The 27,491-nt window shown below is 46.0% G+C and overlaps 1 protein-coding gene across 1 annotated transcript in view; it reads right to left on the bottom strand.

Moving 5' to 3' along the window:
* GLIPR2 (GLI pathogenesis related 2) overlaps nt 1–23,589 on the bottom strand; it is a 47,179-nt gene extending 23,590 nt beyond the window's left edge. The window contains exon 1 of the mRNA XM_050938278.1: nt 23,463–23,589. Within this exon, the coding sequence (XP_050794235.1) occupies nt 23,463–23,475 (13 nt within the window). The 5' untranslated portion in view covers nt 23,476–23,589. The remainder of the gene's footprint in view (nt 1–23,462) is intronic.
* Nucleotides 23,590–27,491: the final 3,902 nt, after the last annotated feature.

Raw genomic sequence — 27,491 nt, 5'->3', positions numbered from 1 at the left:
ATATAAGACAAAGCCCCAAATATCAGGACTGTCCCTATAAAATCGGGACATCTGGTCACCCTACTTTTACACCTCGGTAGCACTATAAAGAGGTCTTAAGGTAAGCATATTTTAAGGCCTTTTTATACTATTAGATCAATGTGAAGGGGCCTGAGTATAAATGAGAATCAGGCCCTTTGAGATACTTTGTTGGAAGTACGCTAATAAAGTAGCATTATATTATGATGATGATGAATAAAAATAAAGATTTTTTTTATATAAAGCTTTTCTACATATGTCAAAACCCCCAGTACAGATAGTCAAAAGACTACATGAATGTACTTCACAGTTAAGATATATGCAAATATTATGAAGCATACATTGCATAAGGTCACTCCCCCACCCCTACCACTTCCCATTATCCAGTACTAGAAAAAAAAATGTATGAGAAATTGAAAATAAAACTCGGGGGTTAAAGACTGAAACAATCACCACAAATATTGAGAGGCAAGACAGGAATGGATTGTTTTGTTTCTTGTAAAAATTTGATTTTTTTCAAAAAATTTAAGATGTTTATTTTTATACCCTGGTAATCTTCAACTTTAAGACAGCACACAGGATAAATAAGCAGTGATACATGGTGTCACTGGAATAGTGAAGCAGGAGCAACTCGCTTTGCTGACAGAAGTCAGAAGTTTGCAGAGACTGCAGTTTCCAAGATGCAATGAGCCAAAAAGCCATTAGGAGAGGTTTCAAAAAACAAGGGAAATTTTGAGACATCATAGATACACAATGGCTTTGCTGAATTTTTTCAAACTTCAAAGAGAAACTATACTTTAGGATAAGCTGCGGCATGTGAAGTTTCAGTTTCTTTTGGTGACAGTTTGGGTTTCAAAAAGAAAAAAATATACACAAACCTTAAATGAGAAGCTAGTTACAACTTTAACTATTGCTGCTCCACAAGAGGACAAGTCCCATTAGAATGTTAATTCCATCTCCCCAGTGATGCAGGACTGTTCACTATTATCCATTGAATTATGTTTTATGAAGTCTATTTTTAAATATCCTAAACAACAGGTCTTCCAACACTCTCCCTCGAAGATCATTTCCAGCTTAATTCATCTCCTGGTTGGAAAGTTTTTCCTGTTATTAACCTTGTTTTCCTAAATTTCTTCTCAACACACTGCCTGCAGAGGTTGGGGAACTGCGGGGGCTGCTCTGAGCTCTGGAGGCCCCACTGCCTGTGGGGTCTCAGAGCTCCAGGGTCCCCCCCCACCTGCGGCAGCCAGGAGCTTTAAAGGACCCCTGGTGGCTTGGAGCTCCTGGGACTCCTGCCCCCCCACGGCAGCTGGGAGCTGTGGGGGAGCCCCTGGTGCCCACAGCGGATTGAAGCTCTGGGGGCCCCACTGCCTGTGCTGGCTGGGAGTGAAGGGATGGGGGGGATCGCCACCCAAAGCAGCTCCTATGGCCACGGAGGGTGGCAGGAGGATCCGCAGCTCCTGGGTGACAGGGCTGAATTCATGGAGGTCGGATTCCGTGACTTCCACGAACTCTGTGAGAAAATTGTAGCCTTAATTATGTATGGTAAAATGACAGGTGTACATTCGTCAGAAGACAGGTATGAATGAGTGTTGAGTGGTGGAACAGTATGATTTGCACCAGTTTGACATTAAATAAACATTAAACTAATCCCTGCAGTAAAGATTAACAACTTCCACTGAAGGCACTGTGACTTGTGTTCACTTATGCCAGGTTAGAATTTGGCAATGGGAGTTTTCTGGGTGATGTAACTTTATTAAAAGAAACCAGTCTAGCATCCTCCCCTACATCTACCTGTAAGGTGTTTTTCCTTCCATACCTCACCTTTCCCCGCACTTGTATTCTGTAGTTACTTTCCATCTCTTTAAATGCCAAATTGGTGCAGCTTATACTACTTTGCCTCTTAAACTCACATGCACCCATTTTCTGAACAATTTACATCACCATTTTTGGTTATCATGGAATTTGGCTTAGAGATGGCTTTAGGGGTTGCATCTGCATATTCCATGCTGCACTTGCTGGAATCCATATTACTGTGTGCAACAACTAATCAAATTCCACGATGACTGACTAATGTCATTTACTTATCACTTCTATCCTGCATCAAACAGTGGAAAATCTTGGACTGCAAGGGAGAGAGCTTTTATTGAAATAGTGACAGATGCTTTTGAAGCATGGACTATTCAATGACTATTGTATTAATGTTATAAATTTTATATAGAATATCAGGGCCTTCAGAAGGTCATCTAGTCTAACCTGCTGCTTAAAGCAAGATCCCAATCCCCAGACAGATTTTTGCCCCATATCCCTAAATGGCCTCCTTAGGGATTGAACTCACAACCCTTAGTTTAGGGAATTAAGGCTCAAACCACTGAGCTATCCCTCCCCTTGATCATAGCTTTAGGGGCTTTCAAGTGAGCATCCCTGGCTCAATGGGTAAGTTAAAAGATGTTTCCTGCAGTAAATCAATGGATGGCAGTTAATGAAAATCCCCAGTGCTGAAACAACGCAGATAACTTTTTGAAGTTACGGCTCCTTGCAGAAATAGCATATACTGGTTTGACCTAGTTCAAGAAGCTTCTGAATACAGAGGATCTGAAATTGTACACAGTGACACCCTGACCTGGGAGAGGGTCACTGACACTTGATCGAAGAGCTGACATGAGTCTGTGCCCATAGACAGGCCCTGTGAGAGGACCTGAAGTGCTTTAAAGCCTGCCAGGGTTTCCATATGAAAGATGGATGACTACCTGGAAAACCAGGCATGCATAAGCTGTTTATTGTTTTTAAGATGTGTTTGAGCTGAAATGTTTTTGTTCTAAAAAAATAGTACGCTACTTTATGAGAGCCGGTTGGTCACTGAATAACCTTGTTATTGCCTCTGAAGTGAGAGGTGCTGAGGTGATCACAGAATGACAGGTATGCAGCCATGTCTGGAGGGAGAGGATTGGGGGATCTTACCTTGAGACCTAGAGGCCTAAGACCTAATGAGCTATACTCATGGGGAGCATGGAGGTTTAGATGTACAGTTAACTTGGGAACTGTGACAAAAATATCTCCAATAACTGCAAGAGCAGAAGAGAAAAATACTAGCCAAAGAGTCCAGAGATTTACAGGATCACATAAATAGTTACTCAAGACATTAGCAGAAACATAGCATCAAAAATTGTTTTTGCATTCACATTTTGGCTTACAAAAGCAAATAAGTAACAGGCACAATTGACAATACCCACAATTTCCTCAAGACTTAGCAAACAGGACTTAATTTTTGCCTAGAATTTCTCTGTCTCTTTCTCTGCCCTTTTCCCACCCCCACAAAAAAAGCTACTCTGGAACAATTATATAAATGAATAATTATCCACCATGATCTTAAGACCATGTATATTTTTGCCTTTATTTTTTCCAGGATCTGTGTGCTCTGATATGCATGTAGAGACTCCACACTGCCAAAAATCTTTTAGTTTGTTTTGGAAGGAATTCTGTTTTTTCCATTTCAGTGACATGCCATTAACTGAGAAGCCAGACACTGCAAGTGAGAGTTAGTGGGAATTTCCAGGCTTGTTCCCAGCTGGGAGTAGCTTTTTGCCTCCCTGTTCTGTGGAACTGGGTTGCTTAGGCCCATAAAGTTACTCCCTATTCCCAGTAAATTAAGATTCTGCTTTATGTCACGAAGTTTTAAACCCTCTAATTAAAAAAAATCATCCTATCAAATGTTTCTGTAAGTATCTAATCCTTTTTTGAATCCTGAGGTCTTGGCCTCAGCAATATCTTATAGCAATGAGTTCCATAGGTTAATTATGTGTCGTGTGAAACAGTATTTCCTCTTGTCAGAATTAAGTTCTGCTGTCTTTCAGTTTCCTGGACTGTCTCCTCATTCTCATATTATGAGAAAAGGTAACTAGGAGCAATTTACTTTCTCTGCACAATTTACTATTTTGAATACTTCTATTTTGTCCCCTCTGTTAGCCTTCTCTCTAAACAGTGCCAATCAGTCAGTATCTCCTCATATGAAAGTTTCTTCGTTTTCACCTCTGAACCCCCTCTATTTCTGCTCTATTCTTCTTGAGACATGGTAACCACAACTGACTATAGCAGTCCAGGCTCTTGACTACCCCAGCTCTGGCTGCTTTGTGCCACGTCAGCAGTCATAAAACAGTCCTAATCCTCAGGTGGTGCAGAGCTGTTATACTTAGGTTGTAAGTTCCTCGGGGGCAGGGACTGTCTTTGTTCTTCTGTGTTTGTACAGCAACTAGCACAATGGGGTCCTGGTCCATCATGGGGTCTCCAAGGCACCATGATAATAGAAATAATAAATAATACTGGGCGATGTCGGGGTGGAGAAAGGGCAGTGAGGGGGCATCCCAGGGGGAGAGTGCATGGTGCGCCACCTGAATCCTGTCCAACACAGTGGCCCCTGTGGGAACCACTGCAGTGAGTATAATTTAGAAGCAGCCCCTAGGTTTTGCTAAATTATGCCAGAGGCTCTCATTGGTCTCTGGCTGACCCAGGATCAGAGGATTAGAAAGGTGCTTCAGAGCCTTAGCAGAAGCCATGCTGGTTTGTACATGTCATATTGTGTTCACCTATGACAGGTAATTTATAATTTACCTTTATTGTGAAAATGACCTTTTATTAGTAAAGCTATGACTCTGAAATAAAAATAGGAATATCATAATACATAGTACAGATATAATTAAATGTAGTGGGACAAATGTCCTACTCTGAAGCAAGACCAGCTACAGTAATCTTTATTTAATCATTTTATTCCCCTACAATAACAGCCCTTCTGTGGGAAAATACCTGAGATTTCTGATTTGGGTGAGAAGTTAAAAGCCCATAGTTATACCTATCCTTTGCCTCACTTTGTTCCACATGCCCAAGGTCACGAAGGCCTCAGGATGGTCTTTATAGACTCACAGACTCTAAAGCCAGAAAGGAACATTGTGATCATCTAGTCTGACCTCCTGCATGTTGCAGGCCACAGAACCTCACCCACCCACTCCTGAAATAGGCCCATAACCTCTGGATGAGTTACTAGTTCTCAAATCGTGATGTAAAGACTTCAAGTCAGGGCCAGCTCCAGGCACCAGCGTAAGAAGCAGGTGCTTGGGGAGGCCAACTGAAAGGGGTGGCACTCTGTCCGTATGGGGTGGCACGTCTGGGTCTTCAGCGGCGGGCTCCTCATTCCCTCTCTTCCTCTTTGAGCTGCTGCCGAAGAGGAAGAGAGGGAGGACCCGCCGCCGAACTGCCACCGAAGAAGCAGCGTGATTGAGCTGCCGCCGAAGTGCCACCACTCGTCTCTTTTTTTGTTTTTTTTTGCCGCTTGGGGCGGCAGAAAAGCTGGAGCTGGCCTGGATTCAAGTTACACAGAATTCACCATTTACACTAGTTTAAACCTGCAAGTGACCAGTGCCCCATGCTGCAGAGCAGAGGAAGGCGATAAGCTCCCAGAGTCTCTGCCAATCTGATCTGGGGAGAAATTCCTTCCTGATCCCAAATATGACAGTCAGTTAGACCCTGAGCATTTGGGCGAAACCCATGAGGCAGATATCCGGGAAAGAATTATCTGTAGTAACTCAGAGGCCTCCCCACATCTCTGGCCATTGGGGATTTTTGCTACTTTAATGCTGAAACCTTTTGGAATGCTAGCAAGGAGATAAAAATTCATATTTCTTACTCCATTTTAATATCATAGAATCCCTCCTTCCCTTCATTTCAGAACTTTGAATTTTCCCACTGTTAAGGCTCTCCTCTTTCAAATAAAAATAGCTGCAATATTTATGGGAAACACAGAAGAAATAAAAGGTTATCTACACACAGGGTGAAGGATGCTGTATTAGGAGAGCAAAGAGGCAACTCCATCTTTCCAGAAAGTGGGAGGAGAATCCTTGTAACTTCCTGCACAGGGCAAGAGTTAAGAAAAAATACCTGCAAGAGCTGTATCTCAAGTTCACAGAGAAAGTATTGCCAAAAGGCACTAGAGGTTTGGGGTTATAGTTATACATGAACTGGAAGGGACGCAGTTTCCAGGAACACTGTCTTTTATTGTCGTTGTGCTGGACTTTCTTGTGTATGTGTTACACCTGCTCAAAATAGCATTTATTTCACTCTAGGAGATCCCTTCTGATGAAGATTTTCTTTGATCTATGTTTGCATTTTTTCTCCCATCTTGCATTTTCTTACACTTTTCTCACCATGGAGCTATATTTTCAATGAGTCTCATGTCTCTCAAGCTCTTATTAAAGTTAATTGACGTTAAGACAGAATACCTTCTCATCACACTATTTCTCTCTACATTACACTGGCTATGCAATAGGCTTGTACATGTGCCACATCATGTAACAAGGTGAGTAGTCATGCTACTAGATAACTGTGTTTTGGCAGGCTTCCCCCACTTGAGATATTTGGTATGCATATGCAGACTAATCACCTCCTTGAAGAGTTATAGCTGGTATATAGTGTTTCTTATATTTTTATGAACAGCATTTAAAACATTTGAAAATATATTAACTGAAAATTCCATTTTTGTCTAAATAACAGCATTTATATATTTTCTCAGTTAAGGCTTTTTACAAACTAAATCACTGCCCACACTTGGTATGCAACAGGTGAAAAAATACACTTGTTAATCTGGATGTTGGAAAGAACAGCCCCTCCCAGGATCATCCACTTCTATAGAGAGATTTGGGGAGTTCAGAAACACTTGCTGGAAGGAATCAAGAAGCTTTGTTTGTTACTCCTTAAGCGGATTTAGAACCTTCTGACAAACAAACAAAGCAGAAGCCAGGCTAATGAGCATAGATTCCCCAGACCTTCAACAGTTGTTACACCAAGTTTCCCACTCTCATGGCATAAGCAGACGTGATTTCCTTTGTGTATCAGTGAAGAAGCTAGCTACTGAACCGCTAACCAGCCTCCTTCATAGATAAGTTGCCATACTTACGGTTAGGCCTGATTACCTGCTGTATTTGTAGAAGCCAGTGCTTGCCATGCCATTACTACGCTGCCAAAAGCCCTTGTTTGCAATCATTAATCAGTAAACAGGCCACATGCAGAGACATTCTGCTTTTAGAAAGCTGGGGTGGGAATAAGGCCTCTCTGAACTTCTTAGCTAATCTAAGATGGTGGAAAATGTGGTCAGGCCATTAACTCAAAAGAGGAAGCTGCTGATTTAGAAGAATCCCAAGAATTCCTTGTGAGTTATCATGCCAAAAATTCCCCAAGGCCTAACCACACAGTAAAAACGTTCCTTGAAAATTCCTCACTAGCTAGCACTGGATGACATCCATTTGTTAGAGCTGAGACAGCCAGTGAATCTCCTATATAGGCAGAATGAAGCAATCACATTTTTTTCCTCTTTTGATTTCACCTTCTTGTAGGCTCACTGATCCAATTCTGTTTTCTGGTGCTGGAGACTTCCCTATTTCTAGGGGCAGGAGTAGGAAACATTTTCATATTTTTTTATAATATTTGTGAATGCAATTGCACCTTAATGTGAATTTAAAAACATAATTTTTGTATGAACAAATTGCAAATTGCATATTGCTTCATTAGCAAATTTCAGTTGTAAGCTAGATTTCTCTTAAATAGCTGTGCACCCCTAATATGATAAATATTAAATATTTGTATACACATTCATACCTATGGAATGAATATAAGTGACACATCTGAATTTGTATTATTCAAAAGTAGTAAATTGCATCAGACATTCACTGTATTCTGTGCTTACATTGTTTACTAGACCACTACATAATCTTGCTACCTAAACCTTATTTTGAATACAGATTTCAATAATTTGTACTGGTTGTGTATGTTTAGAAGGAATATAAGCAGCGGGGAAAGTGAGCCGGTCGGGCCGGTACAGTGTACCGGTAAGAAGCCGGTACTGGCTCGTCATAGCCTGGGGGTGGGGTGGGGAAGGGTCAGCAATGTTAAAGTGCTGCTGCGGCAAAGGACCGTCCTTAAAGGGCTGTCATGGCAGCGCATTAACATCGCTGGTTCGGACCCTACCAGCAGGGTCGCCGATGGGGGAGGCAAAAGGGGCAGGCAGAGACGTTAAAGTGCTGCCGTGGCAGAGCTTTATGGAGGATCCTTTGCTGTGGCAGCGCTTTAACATCATTGCCCCTTTCCCCCACTCCGGCTGCCGACGGGCGGGGGCAAAGGGAGCAGCTGCCCTGGGGCCAGCGATTTAAAAGGGCCCGTGGCTCCAGCTGCTGCTGCTGCTACCATGGGCCCTTTAAATTGCCACTGGAGCCCCAGGTGACGCGGGCCATGCCGCGTGGAAGGCCTGGCTGGGGGAACGCTCACCCCAGCCTCGCCCCTTCCACCCAAGTCCCTGCCTCTTCCCAGGGCCAGAGCCAGCCCTGGACCAGTAAGTATTCGGAGTTACTTTCACCCCTGAATATAAGGAAGCAATTTATAAAATCATGCCATGAATAGATAAACAACATGACTTGTGGCATGACCTTGAACATATCGTATGTGCAGTCATGCTGCATGGAGGACACCATTTCATACTGCAAGTCTGTTGGGGGTATGGACACATTTGAGGGACGGAGGGAATTGTCCTCTGGGCTGGATCTGACCTGTGGGCCACCACAGTCTTACTGTTTGTTCATGGAGATTTATTGCTCCTTGTTTCCAGTTTCTATATCACATTGAAGCAAGCTTAAAATATATTAAACAGTTTCCTAACTTTTCTTTACCACATAGACAATTGTAGTTGCCGCAGGGAGAGAAAAGTCCATACAACACGCTATGAAGATGTGGCCCAATTTATTTCATTACAGTATTTGTATGACAGTAGGATCTAGAGGCTCCAGCCAGGATTGTGGCCCCATCTGGGCTAACCACTGTACAAACACATTCAGAAGCAGTCCATATCCTAAAGAGATTTTTCGAATTATAAAATGGTTTGTGAACCACTCCATCACAGTAACATCTGCGTAAGACTCCAGAGCGATGGCACAGGTTATCTGCCAAGTTACCTTATCATACCATAATTTATTTGCACAGTACACATGACTGTGTGAACCGGTCACACTGAAACCTGAGACCACATGGAAAATCACATGGTTTCTATGGAAATCTAAAACTCGTTCTGGTTCCTTGTCACTGAACCTTAGAGATTTGTGTTGTCCTCAGGCAGGCCCAAAACCTCTTCCTCCAAATGACTCAGCCTGCTCCTTCCTTAATTTGATCTTCTGAGGATTTGGGGGAGAACAGCAGCCTTTGGCCCCCTCCCTCACCTCCATATTTCTTTAGGGGAGCAGCTATATGACATCTGGCCCTTCCCTTGGGGAGGAGAGTGGGGAAAGGAAACTCAAAAGTGGAGGGCGCACCAGTGTGCCATCCTCTAAATTCATGGGATGAATCTTCAAAAGGAGTTGCAATTTCTACCTTGCCCACTCACATCCCTGGATTTCTGCTGCCCTATGAAACCAGAACTATGAAATACTCCTTCAGTTCCACTGCTAGCACTTATGTGACTTACCTCACTCTGGGGTCAGATAACACAGAACACTCCGGAGACACAATAGAGCCCTGAAGGCTTGGTCATAAGGGCCTGTCAGCAGTTTTTGCACCAAATGCTACCTCTACTGCTATGATGACCTTCCTGAAGGTGGGAACACTCTTAGATCTGCATGGCACACGTACAAAATAGCACACTCTCCCCCACCCAAATTTCTGATTTTCCAGTGTGCATGAAGCAGTGGTTATGTCCAAGCCAAAACCACACAAGCAAAGGCAGAAACTACCACAGTATTAATAAATAATAATAATAATAATACCTCAAGTTCATATAGCATTTTTCATTACTAGATCTCAAAACAATTTACAAAGAGATAAATATCATTACCTACATTGTACAGATGGGCAACTAAAGCACAATGTTGAAGTGACCTGCATAAGGTCACTCAGCAAACCAGGAATAGAACCCAGGTCTCAATCCTAGTCAAGTGCTCTGTCCACTTGGAAATGCTGCCAGATGACTCATTTCTTTGGTGAATAACTTTCACCTAATTTTAGTAAAGGAAAATCTTTGTGGTGCCTTATTAACTTGCTGAAAAAAACCCAACAGTTCCCCTTTGGATTAAGAGAAAGCAACAAAGAGAGCATGTTTTGCAGTTCTACTTTATGAAGAACCTTGAGATAGAACTGCAGACAAGTACAGTCTGTCTTGCTCTTTTAAATTGTTTGGATATGTTTGCTCGGAGCATTTATCAGTTTTGAGCATGGGTGGCCTGCACTTAACCTTCAGTAACCAGGAAGAATTAAAGATATGCCACAAACTACTGCAATGCTGGAGAGTCTCATGTTTAAAGGGCAAGTGCTGTGCAAAATTAGAGCCAAATTCTGCACTCTCTTACATACCATGCAGCTCCTTGGACTTCAGCAGGGTTACATGGAGCGCAAGACAGATTTTGGCTTAAAGCGTTGTTTGCCGGTTAGGAATACTGCATTTTGATTTTTTTTTAAGTATAGCATCTCTAATCATTTGTTTGATTTAGGGCTTTTCCACACAAGGAACAGACTAAAAGCACATGTGTGTGTTTTTAACTAGGTTAAGTAGCTTGATTTAAAAAAGCACTTTTTTTAGTCTATTCCTTGTCTAGAAAGACCCTTAGACAATAAGAGGAGATAACCTTTCTAAGATCTGCAATTGCCCTAATGTTCCTAAGCATCAGGAGGGGAGGGATAGTTCAGTGGTTTGTGTGTTGGCCTACTAAACCTCAAGTTGTGAGCTCAGCCCTTGAGGGGGTCAGATAGGGATCTGAGGCAAAAATCTGTTTGGGGATTGGTCCTGCTTTGTGCAGGGGGTTAGATTAGATAACCTCCTGAGGTCCCTTCCAACTATGATACTCTATAAACATCTTGTTGCTAACAACAAAGACTAATTCATCATCTCCTGTCTATCCCCTCTGGTCCTGTAAAACAAACGAACACAGAAAATGAATTAACATGTTGGTAGCCTGTGTGCATAAGGTTTCACAGAAAATTAATAGAGGGGGTCTCTAGTGAACTTGTGTTACTTTCCTTAAAAGCTAGAACAAGGCAGTTGCAACAAGTGTCAAAAGACATTTCGTATAACAGCTTCACAGAACAGGGACATGAATTTTAGCTCACTTTAAGATGTATCTCACTTTGCATAAATCAGAGGGGTAGCAGTGTTAGTCTGAATCTGTAAAAGCAGCAAAGAGTCCTGTGGCACCTTATAGACGAACAGACATATTGGAGCATGAGCTTTCGTGAGTGAATACTCACTTCGTCGGATGCATTCACCCACGAAAGCTCATGCTCCAATACGTCTGTTAATCTATAAGGTGCCACAAGACTCTTTTTACTTTGCATAAAGAAATCAAAGGCATTTGAATATTTCCAAAAGTTGCATTTATCCTACATTTCTTAATGAGACAAATGACATTTGCTTCTAAAGCTGTAACCGTGTTTAAAACAAACGTTAAAAAATGATTTGTTTTTCTTTTGTAATCATTTGTATTCTTTTTGGACCTGTGACAGTTCCAAACCAGTGGGGTACAGGAATCTGGTAGAGGGAAAATACACAGGTCACTGGATGAGTAGTTTTCTGTTCCCTGAGTTACCAGAGCAGGGGCTGCACTAGAGTAATCAGGAACCTGCTACAATCAATTAAGGCAGACAGGCTGATTAGGACACCTGCAGCCAATCAAAGCAGGCTAATCAGGGCACCTGGTTTTAAAAAGGAGCTCAATCCAGTCAGGTGAGTGGGAGCTAGAGGAGAGGAAGTGCATGTGAGGAGCTGGGAGCAAGAGGTGCAAGGAGTGGGAGTGGGAGTGGGAGTGGGAGTGGGAGTGGGAGTGGGAGTGGGAGTGGGAGTGGGAGTGGGAGTGCTGCTGGAGGACTGAGAAATACAAGCGTTATCAGACACCAGGAGGAAGGTCCTGTGGTGAGGATAAAGAACGTGTTTGGAGGAGGCCATGGGGAAGTAGTCCACCTTGTAGCTGTCATGCAGCTGTTACAGGAGGCACTATAGACAGCTGCAATCCACAGGGCCCTGGGCTGGAACCCAGAATAGATGGTGGGCCTGGGTTCCCCACAAACCTCCCAACTCCTGATCAGATACAGGAGAAGCTGACCCAGACTGTGGGGAAGATCACTGAGGTGAACAAATCTGCCAAATAAGTGCAGGACCCACCAAGGTAGAGGAGGAACTTTGTCACAGATCTTATCAGTTATTTATTTGTTATACTGGCTCAACTGGCAGTGCAACCTAGGATACTTCTAGTGCTCACTCCCTTCTCATGGATACAGTTCTTTTGTTTTGAATTCTGACTCATGTTCACAGAAGGATATGTAAGATGATACACAACAGTGGTTTTCAAACTGCGAGTCGGAGCCGGACCTGCTGCTGGCCCCTTGTGGGGCACAGCGTGGTCCGCGGTGCCAGGACAGGCAGGAAGCCTGCCTTAGCACCACCGCTGACCGAGAGCTCCCCGAGGCAGTGCTAGGTGTGACGGTACCTCCCATAAGACTTTATGGAAATATGCTTAGAATATGTTTTATGCTACATATGCCATGTAACATATCTCCATAAAGGTTATGATTTGCTGAATGTATTAATCCTATTTGTATGTATGTATCATTTTTGTATTCAAAATTATGAATGTTATGAATGTTGGCTGTGTACTGGCTTGATTTCTAAATAACCTTAGTAGAGCATTTGGTCAGTTCCTGGAGAAAGGAATGTTGAAATTTGGTACCTAATCAAGAAACACTTAAAGGACAATAGATCTTGGAATGCTCCAACCCACATAAGAAGTCTACTTGAGGACGTTCAAGGCAGCATGTAAACAATGGATGCTACCTGTAAAAACTGTGAGTCATGCATGGACATGTGACTTGCCCAGGTGACTCCTAAACTCCATCTTGGAGTTAGACTTTGCATAGGTGTGAGGACGGGGTCTCCACCCACAAGAGAGAGGCTATTTAAACCCCTGAGAGGCCCCTCCATTTTGTCTTCAGCTGGCTAAAAAGAGAGCCTCTCCACCACCCAGGATACTTGAAAGAAACTGGAAAAAAGGACAGTGTGCAAGGGGTGTGAGTGATTGCTGGACCCAGGCTAAAAGAGATTAGTCTGTAAAAGGGAGCATTCTGGAACTGGTGAGGATCTTATTTGTATTCAGTTTGATTAGACATAGATTTGTACACTTTATTTTATTTTGCTTGGAACCACTTAAATCCTACTTTCTGAATTTAATAAAATCACTTTTTGCTTATTAATTAACTCAGAGTATGTATTAATACCTGGAGAGGCAAACAGATGTGCATATCTCAGTGTTATAGAGGGTGAACAATTTATGAGTTTACCCTCTATAAGCTTCATACAGGGTAAAATGGATTTATTTGGGTTTAGGCCCCATTGGGAGTTGGGCATCTGAGTGTTAAAGACAGGAACACTTCTGTTAGCTGCTTTCAGGTAAACCTTCAGCTTTGGGGCAAGTAATTCAGACCCTGGGTCTTTGTTGGAGCAGACGGGAGTGTCTGGCTCAGCAAGACAGGGTGCTGGGGTCCCGAGCTGGCAGGAAAAGCAGGGGCAGAAGTAGTCTTGGCACATTGGGTGGCAGCTCCCAAGGGGGGTTCTGTAATCTAACCCATCACATCTGGTTTACAATGGTGACGGTGGCTCATGCTTACAAGGGGCTCCAGCTTGCACTGCGCCTGGGGATGTCACTGGTTCCCCGAACCCACCACTTGCTTCTCTCGGCCTGCCTGCCAGCTGGCTGTGGGCTTCTCTCGGCCCCCTATCCCCAGCCCCCTGCTCCTCTCTGCCCTGGCCAAACCCCAGTGCACCTCTGGCTCCAGGCAGTCTCTACTTCCCACCACCTCTGGGGCCCCTGGAGCTGAGCAGCCTGGGACTGGTACAGAAGTCTGGCCAGTCTCAGCCAGGTGGGAGTGCGGGGAACACTGTGAGGGGCTTGGCTGGGCCCCTCCAGGCAAGTGTGTCTCGAGGGAGCCCAGCCAGGACAGACCCTGGCCGATCGCATCACTCCCAAGGGGCCAGAGCGATTTCCCACCCCGGGACCAGCCCTGGCTGCACTGCCATCTCAGCTCGGCAGACATAGTCACCTCCCAGCAGAGCAGGTGAGTGTGGCGGGGAGGCCGGGCATGGGGGAGTGGGTCTCTGGTGGATGGGGGTGGGGAATGGGCTGTGAGGGGGCGAGGAAGACTTCTGTGTTGGGGCACTAGGGAATGGAGGGTCTGAGGTGATGTTGGACAGTTGTGGTGGGGCTGTGGGCAGGAAGGTGCTAGGCAGGAGTAGTGTTGTGCAGGGCACTGTGCATTTGTGAGGTGGGGGGGCTCTGGCCATAGGGAGTTGGGCAGGGTGTTGGGCGAGGGGGGGTGGCGTGGCATGGGCCTGCCCCTGTGGAGAAGGGGCATGCTGGCAGCACAGGGCCAGGTGGGCCACTGTGTGTCTGGCAACTGCCAGTTTGTAAATAGTGGCCTCGTGCTGGGCAGAGCAGGGCCACCTCTGCCATGCCATGCCCAATTGCCCCTGGCTGGCCCCTTGCTCTGAGGACTGACTTCCCTGTGCCATGCACCATTGCCTCCAGGGGGGGCCACAAATATGTTTGGCGCCGGGCCCACAAAAGATTAATCCGGCCCTGGCCCAAGGTAAGCCCGCACCCCAATCCCCAGCCCTGAGCCCTCCCAAGCTAGAGCCTCTTCCTGCACCCCAAGCCCCTCATCCCTCAACCCCACCCCAGAGCCTGCACCCCCAGCCCAGATCCTTGACCCTCTCCCACTCCCAAACCCCCTGCCTCAGCCCAGAGCCCCCTCACACATTCCAAACTCCTTTGTTGGGCACGGGCATCAACAGTTTTCCTCAACTGGGTCACCAGAAAAAAGTTTGAAAACCACTGAGATACAATGTCTACTGAGTCACTCCTTATTGAATCTCCCCTAATATGATGTTATTTTATACCACATCAGCAAGATTCCTTCAACGAGCAGTTAGTGACAGATTAATGGGCCATCCCCTCTGTTCAGGAGTAGAGAACACTCAAATTTAAAAAGCCTTTCTCAGAGCCTGGAAAGTGGGTCAGGGGAGGGAGAAGAGGGAACTGCTAGTTTTGCAACATTCTTCCACCCCTTCAGTGGTAGGGTGACCAGATAGCAAGCATGAAAACTTGGGACAGAGTGTGGGGGGTAATAGGCACCTACATAAGAAAAATCCCCCAATATTGGGACTGTCCCTATAAAATTAGGACATCTGGTCACCTTATTCTGTGGGGACCGTTAGAAGCTTATTTATGGGTTCTCCGGAAGGATCAGGCTCCTCAGAGCCTAGGAGTGGGGCTAGCAACCAGCTGCTCTTTAAAACATCATTACCAGCTGGCCCTACAGACATCCAAGTGGGAGTTGTTAGGAGTTAATGCTGCAGAGTCCCTGCACAGCTGCAAATGCACAGCTGCAGGGGATTCAGCCACTAGGAATCTTGCAGAGCAGCATAGAATTGCCTGCCCCCTGTGTGGTCATTTCTTGTCAAGAAGCATCGAGAGATTCTTTTCCTTTCAGATCCCCAGGATTCATGGAGTTGAAAGACTGCCCTGAAAGGAATGATTTCCTGAAAATGTAGGCAAAAATTTAGGGAGTTTCCCAACCAGTATCTTTTTCATGGGAGGGGATGTTCCAGTCCTGACAGGGGAATATTGCTATCATGTTTAACATCCTAAAATTACCAAGCGAGAAGGCGGTCTGACTGCTAGGCTAGGAATTTAGAAATATCTCTACTAGGGCTTGAAAAATCCACTCACCCACAGCAAATAGTAATCTTTGCATCAATTTCTGCAGAACCTCAGTTTACATTTTTTTAAATGCCCTTAAAGTTTCAAACAATATCTTCTAAACTTAACACCATACAGTGATGCCTGTCGGCAGGCTCAGACAGATGGCTCTACCACCCACACCACTGTTTGGGAGCAGGGCAAGCACAACTGCCTCTGTAAGGGGAGAACTTGGTTGACATTGCAGATAAGACAAGGGTGCTCAAACTGGGAGTTGCGAGGTTATTACATGGGGGGATCCAAGCTGTCAGCCTCCACCCCAAACCCTGCTTTACCTCCAGCATTTATAATGGTGTTAAATATATTTTAAAAGTGTTTTTAATTTAAAAGGGGGTCACACTCAGAGGCTTGCTATGTGAAAGGGGTCACCAGTACAAAACTTTGAGAACCACTGAGGGTATGGCTACATCTGGAATTTCAAAGCGCTGCCGCGGCAGCGCTTTGAAGTGTGAGTGTAGTCAGAGCAGCAGCGCTGGGAGAGAGCTCTCCCAGCGCTGCATGTAAACCACATCCCTTACGGGTGTAGCGTGCAGCGCTGGGAGCCGCGCTCCCAGCGCTGCTGCCCCGATTACACTGACGCTTTACAGCGCTGTATCTTGCAGCGCCCAGGGGGGTGTTTTTTCACACCCCAGTTGCAGCGCTGTAAAGTGTGAGTGTAGCCAAGGCCTTGAGATAAGGTGCTAGGTAGGAGGGGCACAGCTCCTGCTGTTAGGAGTAAGGTTCTTTGGCCAGCCTGTGACTCTGAACTGAGTGAATCATTGATTTTTTGTTTTTTGGTTCCATGGGCAAACTGGAAAAAAAATGTTCATTTCAAACAGAAACAATTCTTTTGATTTTCCTCAAAACAAAAAAGGTCATTTGAGTCGAAATGGAACATTCGGAATGTCAATTTGAATTGGCATTTCCAAAACAGTCAAGTCAAATCTTCATTTCCTTCCTGAAATGTCGATTCAAAACATTACAATGTTTTCAAAACTTTTGTTTTCTGGCTTTTTTTTTCCTGGTCAAAGTATTTGCCACATTTGACCTGAATTCATAAACAATTCGGGTGCCTCCAAAAATGCATTTTTCGGTAAATTTACTCTGCATTGAAAAAAAAAATTGTCTGGTTCTATGTAGCTCCTGGAGAAGAAAGCTTTGCTTGTATGGGGGGGGCCTCCTGTCAATACTGCTCCATCAAGAGCTGAGTAGGGGAATGGATGGAAGTCTCCTGACCTATCCTCTCACCAGAAGGTTGCATGTGTAGGGCCAGTACAAATCAATTTGTTGAGGAGCAGCAAAGAATCCTGTGGCACCTTATAGACTAACAGACGTTTTGGAGCATGAGCTTTCGTGGGTGAATACCCACTTCATCGGATGTGGGTCCGACGAAGTGGGTATTCACCTACGAAAGCTCATGCTCCAAAATGTATGTTAGTCTATAAGGTGCCACAGGATTCTTTGCTACTTTTACAGATCCAGACTAACACAGCTACCCCTCTGATACTTGTTGAGGAGGTAAGGGCTGTTTAGCATTGACTTGTTATAGGGAACTCAAACTGATTTAGTTTGTAGCTGGTGAGGAGGTAGCATTAATTGAATGATTTGGTATTTGGGATGAGGAATGTGATTTGTGGAGCACATTAGGTAAAGATCCAACTCCTGTACAAATGTAAAGAGCTTTACAAATATTAATTAAGCTTCACAACATCGGATATATACTAGGAATCAGCTCACCTATCACTGAAATGGAGACACCTCTGTATGGAAGATACGGTTATTTAAAGAGCAAAGACCACAGAAGGGTCAAGACAGGAAATGAAGAATACTACATCAAATTGAAATTACACAGAGAAATTAGTCAGTGAATGTAATTGTCTAAGAGGGAACAGGGCAGGACACAGAGGTCAACACCTCTACTCTTATTGTATGCCTGGAAGATTTTTAATAATAGATGGTCAGGATCTCCAGTGGTGCTGGAACAATTTGTATAGTAGGGGTACGGAGAGCCATTGAACCAAACTGTAAACCCCGTATGTGATAGAAACCACTTCAAGCCAGGGGTTGTAGCAGCATCTATGAGGACCTCAGTTACAGATCATATCTGAATGTACCCCCAGCAACATACACTGCCCACTGATAGCATGCTGGGTCACCCAGTGTTGATTCAAAAGGAGGAGTACCACCTATTAAGTAACCAAAGAAAATCCACTTCTGGGATGTATTTGTATAATGATTATCTAAAAACTACACCCACAAGAACTCTCAAGATTGGCAAACTAACAAAAACCAGGAGGAGACTGGAAGTAATTTCAGAATAAAAACCACAATAAGTGTCAGGGAAATATAACTGGTTATTTATTACAAAGATTAATCTCATCATCCACAGAATTACCAGTATTCAAACATGGACCATGTCCATGCCAAGATAAACAGATTTTAATCAAATTGTAATTGGATTGCACCTATTTTAATTTCCACCACTTTTGCCCAATTAAACATAATCTTTATTGGTGTAACACTGGGTTGTTAATTTATCTGATGATTGTCCTTTTATCCTACTAGCATAAAAGTATTCAAACCTAAACGTTCTATAGGGTTTGGCTACACTTGCAGCTGTACAGCGCTGGGAGTTAAAGCTGTCTTCGTAAAGCTGTGTAGGGAAAGCGCTGCGTGTGGCCACACTGACAGCTACCAGCACTGCAGTGTGGTCACGTTTGCAGCGGTGTTGGAAGTGGTGCCTAATGGGCAGCTATCTCAGTGTTCAAGTGGCTGCAATGTGCTCTTCAAAAGAGTGGGCTGGGGTGGAGTGTGACAGGGTGCGGGGAGGAGAGAGAGAGAGAGTGGATTTTTGGAGCCGACACTATGTCAGCACCCTACCTTGCAAATTTCGACCACTTCCCCCACCCCTCTCTCATTCACTCTTAAATGCAAATAGCCTTCAGACCAGATAAGCAGCTGATCCCATGGACTCCCCCCCGCCGTGCTGTTTCTCTTTATTCCTCTCGTCCATGTGGAGTACAACCAGCGCTGTAGCCAGGGAGATACAGCGCTGTATGTACCTTGCCAGTGTGGAAGGGGAGTAAGTTGCAGCGCTGTAAAGCCACTACCAGCGCTGCAACTCTCCAGTGTAGCCAGGGCCATAGTTAAATTTGGAAGTGCTGAACCAGGATAGGAATTTAAATCACAAACATATTTACTAAGGACCTAATCCATTTGAAAACATCTGTAGCCTTCAGAGCCACGTGACTACAAAGAGCACTCACATTCTAGCCATGTAACATCTGACATAGAATGTATGTATCCTACCCTCCCTCTACTGGATGGATGAAGTCCTGCTCAGGTTGTTGCAATTGTCTCACCTTTTATGACTAGATTTTCTAAAGACTTCAGCACTCAACATGATAAACTGTCTGAAAATCTAATCCTAATTATGGGTGCTGAGTGGTTTTGACAATATGGCACCTGGTGTATGGTCTTCCAAGAATCAAAGGCCCAATTAAACTCCCAATAAACAGGTAAGGTCAAAAAGCCCTACCATAACTGACAGCTAATGATGATGTTTCTTGAGCTTAACTGGGAGAGGCTTGCACTTTTAAGAACTGAAAGTCCACTGTTCTAGTTTCTAGGCCCTATATATGCCATTTATTGGTGACCATCCATTGTTTGCTGCAAAAAGAAATGATTCGGCTTCACAGCAGCGAGCAGTGGGAATATGTAAATGAACTCCCCTATTTTTCATGCCCAACTAGCCCCCCATTTTTCTCAGAACAGTCAATATCCATCCCCATGTGAGCAAGAGAGTTACAAGTGTTCTAGTATTGGAGTAACTTCTGTGTGTCCAAGAAGGGACAGAATGATTGAGGCCTGGCCTGGCCTGGCCTATGCTCAGACTATTTTTTTTTTCAGGTTACCTATTTGTATCAGAGGGAACTTCTGTTTCATCATCTAAAAGCTATTTTACTGGAGTCAGAACTCCTCTTCTGCTATGTTTGGTTCTCAGTTCCTGTCAACTGTGTGTGTAGGCAGAGCATTAATCTTTAAATTGCATAATGCCCTTCTTTCCCGTCTCTGAAATGCAGTTTCCGTGAGAGAGTTTAGTACAGGGGTCGGCAACCTATGGCACGCGTGCCAAAGACGGCACATGAGCCGATTTTTCATAGTACGCTGCTGCCTGCCGGAGTCCTGGCAGGCAGCAGCATGCCATTAAAAATCCTGCCCAGCCCGGCCCAGCCTGCTCTTCTCCACCCTCTGCTCCCCCTGCCCTCCCCACTCATGGGGGCAGGGGGCAGAAGCATAGGCATGCACACAGGGTGCTCCAGGTGTGCCCAGGCACACCCTAATGCAGGGGTAGGCAAATAGACCCACTCTGCCGGCGTGGCAAGCCGCAGGGTCCGCGATCCCAGGCTGGAGCGCCGGGGCGAGTGCAGCAAGCCGCTGGTCCCTCCCCCGTCTTCTTCCTCCCTTCCCTGGAGCCATGCCACTGCACGTGCAGCGCTCTGAGGGGCGGGGCTGCGTGCTCCTGTGGGGCAGTGTTTGGCTCCATGGGGAGGCAGACACACTCCCCTCTCCCCTGGAGCCATGCCACCGCGCACACAGCGCTCTGAGGGGCGGGGCTGCCCGCTCCCACAGGGCAGCATGTCTGGCTCTGCGCGGAGCAGAACATGCTGCTAGGCGCCTCATGGTAAGGTGTCCAGGGCTGGGGGGGCATTGGATAAGGGGTGGGAGCAGTCAGGGGACAGGGAGCAGGGGGGTTTGGATAAGGGGTGGGATCCCAGGCAGGGTGATTAGGGGCGGGGGTCTCTGGAGGGGGCAGTCAGGGAGCAGGGGGGGTTGGATGGGGCATGGGAGTCCTGGGGTCTGTCACGTGGCAGGAGGTGGTTACGGGTCAGGGCAGTCAGAGGAAATGGATCAAGGAGGGTCCTGGTGAAGGGGGGCAGTTAATGTGGGGGATCTCTGGAGGGGGTGGTCAGGGGACAAGGAGCTGGGGGGGTTGTATGAGTCGGGATTTCTGGGGGTCCTGTCATGAGGCAGAGGTGTGGAGAGGGGTTGGGGCAGGCAGGGAGTGGGGGGCGGGCGGGGTTGGATGGGTCGGGAGTTCTGGGGGTCCTGTCAGGGACTGGAGAGCAGTTGGATAGGCATGGGAGTCCCGGGGGTCTGTCTGGGGGTGGGGGTGCGGATAAGGGTCAGGGCAGTAAGGGGACAGGTAGGGGGTAGGGTCCTAGGGGGGCAGTCAGGGAACAAGGAGCAGGGAGGCTTAGATAGGGGGTGGGGTCCTGGGGGACAGTTAGGGGCAGGGGTCTCAGGAGGGGTTAGTTAGGGGACAAGGAGCGGGGCGGTGGGGGTTCTGAGGGGGCAGTCAGGGGGCAGGAAGTAGGAGGGAGTGGATGGGGGAAGGGCAGGGGCAGGGCTAAGAAAGGGCTCCCTGGGTGCATACCCTAATGAAATGTGCTGCACACGCCTAGGGGAAGAAGCCTGGTCCTGCCGGTTCCCCTGCCTCTTCCCGTAGCGTGCTGGGTTCCTGCCCCTCCTCCCTCTCTCCCTCTCTCCCTGCGGGCTGATCAGCTGATGGCCCTTGTGAGGGAGGGGGTCGGGAAGGAGCAGAGTCAGAGTGCTCACTGCTCCCGGCGGAGGCAGAGAAGAAGTGGGGGCAGGTCCTTGGGGAAGGGGGTGGGTGAAATAGGGGCATATCCCCCCCAGCTATCTGCCCTGACCCTCTCTCACACACAGCCAGCCCTCTTCCCTGAGCCCCCACACACAGCCAGCCCTCTGCCCTGAGCCCCACAGCCCTCCTAGGCCCCTGCCCTGAGCCCTGTACCCCCCTCATACACACCCAGCCCTCGGCTTGACTCCTTCATACACCCCCCATGACCCCAGCCCTGACTCTGGCACCCTCACACATTCCCAGCCCCCCCCCCGACACCTGCATCCCCCTCACATGCCCCCAGCCCTCTGCCATGACTTTCACCCCACCCATACCCAGCCCCCCACACACCCTCCACATCCTGACTCTTGCACCCCCTACATCCCCACCCCCACTCTGAGCACCAAACAAGACCTCCTGCACACACACCCACACATTCCCACCTGCACCCCTCACACCAAATGGGAGCTGCCCAGGTAAGTGGTCCACACCCAAACCTCCTGCCCCAACCCTGAGCCCCCTCCCTCATCCTAGCTCCTGGTCAGACCCTTCACCCCCAGCCCTGTGCTCAGTCCACTCCCACCCTCAGCTCAGTGCAGAGAGAGGAAGAGAATGGGCCAGAACCAGGGAGAAGGTAGGTACCCACTGTATGTGGGCAGGGCTGGGACCCCAGACCAGCAGCCAGGATCCTGGCTGTCAGGAGCCGGTGGATGGAACCCCTGAGCGGCAGTGAGCTGAGCCACTCAACCCACTGCCAGCCAGGGTCCCGGCCGCAGGCCCCGCTCAGCCCGCTGCTGGCCTAGGTGAACAGAACCCCAGACCAGCAGCAGGCTGAGTGGGCCAGTGGAGTAAGATCAACATTTTAATTTAATTTTAAATGAAGCTTCTTAAACATTTTGAAAATCTTGTTTATTTTACAATACAACACTAGTTTAGTTATATAATATATAGACTTGTAGAGAGATACCTTCTAAAAAACATTAAAATGTATTACCAGCACGCAAAACCTTAAATTAAAGTGAATAAATGAAGACTCGGTACACCACTTCTGAAAGATTGCCGACCCCTGGTTTAGTATCGCTGGGGCATGAGCCCTTTCAAATTCTTCAGACTAACAGATATAAAATCAAACAGGTAAAACTCATATCCCCTCATTAATAGACTCAACTAATCACAATAAGCAAATCTCCATTGGCTCCATAAATCTGATAACTAATATAAAGACCCCATGATGGGCCTAGGCCCAGTTCTGATCTCACGCACACTGGTGTAAAACTAGTGTATTTCCAGTGACTTAAGTGGAATTTGTTCTGATCTACACCAACATAAGAAATATCAGAATCATATCGACAGACTCCGCCCTTGCAAAGGGGGACAGCTGTGGAATGTCTAATACAACAATCCATGGCCAGCAGAGGGTATAGATTTCATCCTCACAACACGGAGGAGGATACACAGCTGTGAAACCTATGAACCCTGCAGAGCCAGATATTCTGCTGAATTGTAGCTAAAGGCTGATCCTAACAGTTTCCTGAATATGGTCATCTAGTCAAGAAGTACTTAACTTAATGCGATAAGCATATTTATAACTACATGATTTGCCTCAGTTATGCTTACGGAGCCACTCACCAACTGCAATTTCAAAACTAAGGAGCTTATAATTATAAATATGCTTCAAGTACTGTGTAGTTAGTCTAACTGCATGCATCAAAGCAAAGCTATCTTAAATATTATTCACCATATATAATAAGGTAACTGGTTTTATCTTATAAATTCTATACAGTATTTTTAAATCTAATGAAAACATTCCTTTGTCACAAAAGAAAGAAACTCCTCCTGGGTTACTGTATGCACAAAAACAATCAGCTCCTACAAGACAAAGCCACTACCATTTTTGCAATTCTTAAACCACAAGGAAGGATTTTAGCATACATGCTTTGTTTACATAATCTACAGATTAAGTATGCACAACAAGCTCCGTATAAATAGTCACCAACCTGACTTTCCCATGACCTCGTTCCTGATTGTTACCTGAAGCTGCTTCTGTTGACTTAGTTACTCCTATAAGAATTAAGATGTGTTTTGAGCTGACTGTAATTTCCTTGTAGAGCTCCAAGCCTGCAGGCACTGTCTGCAGAGCTGACAGTGCTGGACTGAGCTCACAGCACACTGAAAGTGTAACTGCACCCTTTCATGAGCCTGCCCATGCCTTATAAGGAATAAGGCAACCTTTTTTCTTAGCAAGATTCCGGGTCAGGGGTTATTTATCGTCCACAGAAACCAAGCAGCTCAAAAACCACTATGTGAGTCCACATGCCAATTTAGTTTAGTAATAACAGACACTAAATTGTTACAAACAAAATACTACACCATATGTGAACTGGTACAACAGGCTTCACAACAGTACAACAATAAAAAAGAAGTTAATTTACTTTAAATTGGATAATCTGTCAACTTAATTAAGGTAAAAATAACTAGGTATTTTAGAGTGTGACTGGTGTCCTGGGGGCATGGGTGGTGGGTATGGTAGGCAGAGGGAGGCCTCCTCAAACAGCCTAGCGTGGCCCTGCCCACACTCCACCCACAGGCCAGGTCCCCCATGCGGTTCCCCCGTCTCTGCCCTGGCTGGCTGGTTGGCCTGCCTCCCACACTCAGGGCTCAGGGTGGCTGGTGCTGAGGCCGCACCCCTTGGAGCACCAGGGTTGGGGGCACTGCAGTTGTGCCAGTCAGCACTCTGGGGCTGGCCGCCTGGCTCATGGGGCTGGAGGCACTGCAGCCACACCGCACGGCCACCCGGAACCTGTATAAACAGAAGAATTAGAATGTAAATCTAGCAAAATTGCCAAGTCATTATATAAACAGATTTTGAACTGGGGAGTCATCCTATCACATCCCCCATATTAAAGTTTTCATGTCTCCTACTGGTTTGTTACACTATCCCCTCAAACGACCAGTTTTTTTTTTTTTGTTGTTTTTTCTTTCTTTTTGGTACATAGACATTCAGTTATGAATGTTTAGCACTAAGGACCTTTCTTTCCTATGTTTGTAAAGCATTCTACACATCTCTGGCATTATCTAGATAGTGTACCTATCTTTACAGATCCAGCAAGAGTTTGCCCTATATTGTGCAATATATTGATACTTATCTTCAACTCCTTTGATGTTGAAAAGGGATGTCCTCATGAACAAAAACAAATTTTCTTTTGCCTTGAAATGCATTCACAAAGTTGTGAAAATTAGCAATGAAAAGACCTACCTCACTCCCGGAGCCAATGTAGTAGTGTATTTGCTAGGGCTTTGTCGCATACAGTTTAAGGTCTCTAATGATTTTTTGCCATTTCTTTAGCAAGATCTAGTTTACTACAATCTTACTGTCAAGTAGCTATTTGTTCTTGTTGTTATTCAGGCGGTTTTCACTTTAATATCATTCATTTATTCCTATTTGAGCCAATCTCTTATCACCCTAAATTCTTCTCTTTCCTTGGTTTTTACATCCTTCAGTTGTTGGTCGACTTATGTTCTGACCTTTGGCTTAGCTTAGTCAATCTGTACACAGTTGTATGAGATAAGCATAGTCTTGTCTAATGTTTAGACCACAGGACTGAGAATCAGGAGCATAGGTTCTATTTACCTGCTGTGTTACTGGACAAGTCATTTAACTTCTGTGCCATACGGTTCATCTTCGCTGCAAAAAAAAAAAAAAAAAAAGATCTGCGGCAGCACGTCTAAGATCCTGGGTCAATTGATCTGGCATGGGTGGCACATGAGCCACCTGTTGGGGGAGTCTAGCTCCCAGCCCCACCTCCTCTGCCCGTGCCCCTTCCACCCCCATTCCCCTGCTGGAGCTCCGAGTCTCTCCTTCCTCCTCACAGCTGCCAGCTCCACTGTCCCAGACCCGGGCGTGCTGCCTGAGCACCCTGGACCACTGGGCACCGTGGCCCCAGTGCCCCCAGCCCTGGAGCGCCAGGTGCTGTGGCACCAGCACCTAGGGGCCCTAACCACCCCAAGTCCCAGCTGCAAGCCAGCTGCCCTAGCCCCAGCACCAGCCTGCTTCCAGGAAGAGGAGCAGCCTGCCTGGGCTGGGGACAAGGGAGAAGCAGCAAGCAGGAGTGGGCCTCGAAGGGGAACGTGCGCAGGGACATGCAGGGTTGTTTGGGGAGGCTTTGCCTCTCCCAGCTACCTGTGCTTGATGGATCATACTGCAGGGCTAAAAATAGCAGTGTAGCTGTTCCTGCTTGAACTAGAATCCAGGCTCAGATTCTGGGCTTCAGTTGACTCAGGGTCTCAGACTTGCTGATGCAGGGGTTTTTTTTTTTGCATTGTAGGCATACCAATAAGAACATAAGAATGGCCGTACCAGGTCAGACCAAAGGTCCATCTAGCCAAGTATCTGTCTACCTACAGTGACCAATGCCAGGTGCCCCAGGAGTGGACCTAACAGGCAATGATCAAGTGATCTCTCTCCTGCCATCCATCTCCACCCTCTGACAAACAGAGGCTAGGGACACCATTCCTTACCCATCCTGGCTAATAGCCATTAATGGACTTAACCACCATGAATTTATCCAGTTCTCTTTTAAACACTGTTATAGTTCTAGCCTTCACAACCTCCTCAGGCAAGGAGTTCCACAAGTTGACTGTGCGCTACGTGAAGAACTTCCTTTTATTTGTTTTTAACCTGCTGCCTATTAATTTCATTTGGTGACCCCTAGTTCTTGTATTATGGGAATAAGTAAATAACTTTTCCTTATCCACTTTCTCCACATCACTCATGATTTTATATACCTCTGTCATACCCATAGTTTCCTCGTGAATTAAACGGGGATAAATACTTTAATTATTGCCACAAGGTTATTGTCAGGCATTGAATGTCTGTTTTGCACATTTATTGGATAATCTAGATCATCTGGAAACAAAGAACATAGGTCATACTTAGAGGATGGGGGTGAGGGGCTTTCTCCTGGAAAGCAGAGACTCTGAAACAGATTTGGGGGACAGGGTGGATAATCTGCTGAGCATGAGCTCCCAATGTGATGCTGTGGTCAAAAGGGGTAATGCGATCCTTGGATTCATAAACAGGGGAATCTCCAGTAGGAGTAGAGGTTATTTTGCCTTTGTATATGCCACTGGTGCAACTGCTGCTGGAACACTGTGTCCAATTCCTGAGTCCACAATTCAAAAATGATGTTGATTAATTGGAAAGGGTTAAGAGAAGAGCCATGAGAATAATTAAAGGATTCAAAACATGCCTTAGACTGTAGTAGCACTGCTCAATCTATTCATTTTAACAAAGAGAAGGTTAAGGGGTGACTTGATTAGTCTGTCAGTACCTACACAGGAAACACATATTTGATAATAGGCTCTTCAATCTAACAGAGAAAGGTGTAACACAATCCAATGGCTGGAAGAAATTGACTAGAAAAATTCAGACTAGAGACAAGGGATAAGTTTTCAATAGTGGGAGTAATTAACCATTGGAACAATTTACCACTGGTTGCGGTGGATTCTCCATCACTGACAATTTTTAAATCAAGTTTGGATTTTTTTCTAAAACGTATAACCTAGGAATTATTTTGGGGAAATTGTATGGCCTGTGTTATACAGGAGGTCAGACTAGATTTTCACAAAGGTCCCTCCTGTCCTTAGAATCTATGGGTATGGCTACACTTGAAACTTCAAAGCGCTGCCGGGGCAGCGCTGCGGCAGCGCTTTGAAGTGAGAGTGTGGTCGCAGCGCCAGCGCTGGGAGAGAGCTGCACGTAAACCACTCTCCCAGCGCTGCACGTAAACCACATCCTCTACGAGTGTAGCTTGCAGCGCTGGGAGCCGCGCTCCCAGCGCTGCGGCACTGATTACACTGAGGCTTTACAGCGCTGTATCTTGCAGCGCTCAGCGGGGTGTTTTTTCACACCCCTGAGCGCGAAAATTGGAGCGCTGTAAAGCGCCAGTGTAGCCATGGCCTATGACATGCATCCGACGAAGTGGATATGCACCCACAAAAGCTCATGCTCCAGTACGTCTGTTAGT

The sequence above is a fragment of the Gopherus flavomarginatus genome, chromosome 2 (genome assembly GCF_025201925.1).
Source record: "Gopherus flavomarginatus isolate rGopFla2 chromosome 2, rGopFla2.mat.asm, whole genome shotgun sequence".
Lineage (NCBI taxonomy): Eukaryota > Metazoa > Chordata > Testudines > Testudinidae > Gopherus > Gopherus flavomarginatus.
The sequence above is the reverse complement of the archived record's forward strand: the minus strand, read 5'-3'. Positions and strand labels throughout refer to the sequence as shown.